The following is a 1068-nucleotide window of genomic DNA, read 5'->3' on the forward strand; positions in this document are numbered from 1 at the left end:
TGTTGCGTCGTGTGTGTGTGTGTGTGTGTGTGTGTGTGTGTGTGTGTGTGGGGGTGTGGGTGTGGGTGGGTGTGTGTGTGGGTGTGTGTGTGTGTGTGTATAGTTAAATTAATATAGCGAGTTAATAATAAGATTGTTAAGAGTGGTAATATAATACTTAGGAGTACACTTAAAGTACACATTAGTAGACTAAAAGTACACATTGGATTCCCTCCTAACTGAAGTTTAATGTTTGGATCTGATAATAGATTTTACATTTAGGAACGACGTCATCAATCCAGTGCGCTGGTTTCGTTTTCACAGTTGAACCCAAAATAAATGCTCTTATATTAGTTTAAATATTCATAGTAAAAGATGAATTATGCTGTGGATTAATTGAATTTATTAGAGAGGATAATCAAATGCTTTTCAACCAAATTAGGGAATCTAAGCGTCGTCTCTTCAGCAACCAGAAACGAAACTTTGGAAAGATCATTTCGAAAATTTAAAACTGTAATCAGTCTTACCTGAGGACACATCGTGACCAAAGACCAACAGCAGCAGCCCTATTAGCGCCTTCATATCGATGTAATCAGAAGAATAGCACGATGCGATTATCCACGGAGAGGCGAATCCGACTCAAGCATCAGACGGACTGACCAGGAAACCTGCGAACAAGAGACGGCGCGAGAGGGAGAGGCTGGTCTGGACCAATAGGAATTCAATACGGCTTTGACGTCATTAGTTACCAGGAGAACCTAAAGTGAAACTAACTTAAAAACACACACACGCGCACGCACACGCACGCGCACTGTAACTGCGATCAAGTTTCATGTAACCCTGAAATAATTATTCTTACAATATCATGTTCATCTTCACTTATAAATAATGGCCAGAGAAATATAATGTTTAGACATACCTTATGTTCATCATAATGTTTAACTATATCTATCCTCATCTATATGATGTTTATATATTTAGAGTTCAGCTAAATGTGTGTCGAGTGTATGTGCGTAGAATGATAGTTGTGTTTGTGTGAGTGTGTGCGTGTATGTGTGTGTGTATTTGTGTGTGTAGTTTGTCCGTCAG

The 1068-nt window shown here is 39.0% G+C and overlaps 1 protein-coding gene across 2 annotated transcripts in view; it reads right to left on the reverse strand.

The window, feature by feature from the left end:
* The window catches only part of LOC115529274 (H-2 class I histocompatibility antigen, Q9 alpha chain), a 16809-nt gene extending 16118 nt beyond the window's left edge, over positions 1-691 (reverse strand). For both annotated transcript variants that reach the window (XM_030337877.1, XM_030337876.1), the window contains exon 1: positions 507-691. In XM_030337877.1, coding sequence (XP_030193737.1) covers positions 507-561 — 55 coding nt within the window. In that variant the 5' untranslated portion in view covers positions 562-691. The remainder of the gene's footprint in view (positions 1-506) is intronic.
* Between the last annotated feature and the right edge of the window lie 377 nt (positions 692-1068).

This window comes from Gadus morhua, chromosome 17 (genome assembly GCF_902167405.1).
Source record: "Gadus morhua chromosome 17, gadMor3.0, whole genome shotgun sequence".
Classification (NCBI taxonomy): Eukaryota; Metazoa; Chordata; class Actinopteri; order Gadiformes; family Gadidae; genus Gadus; species Gadus morhua.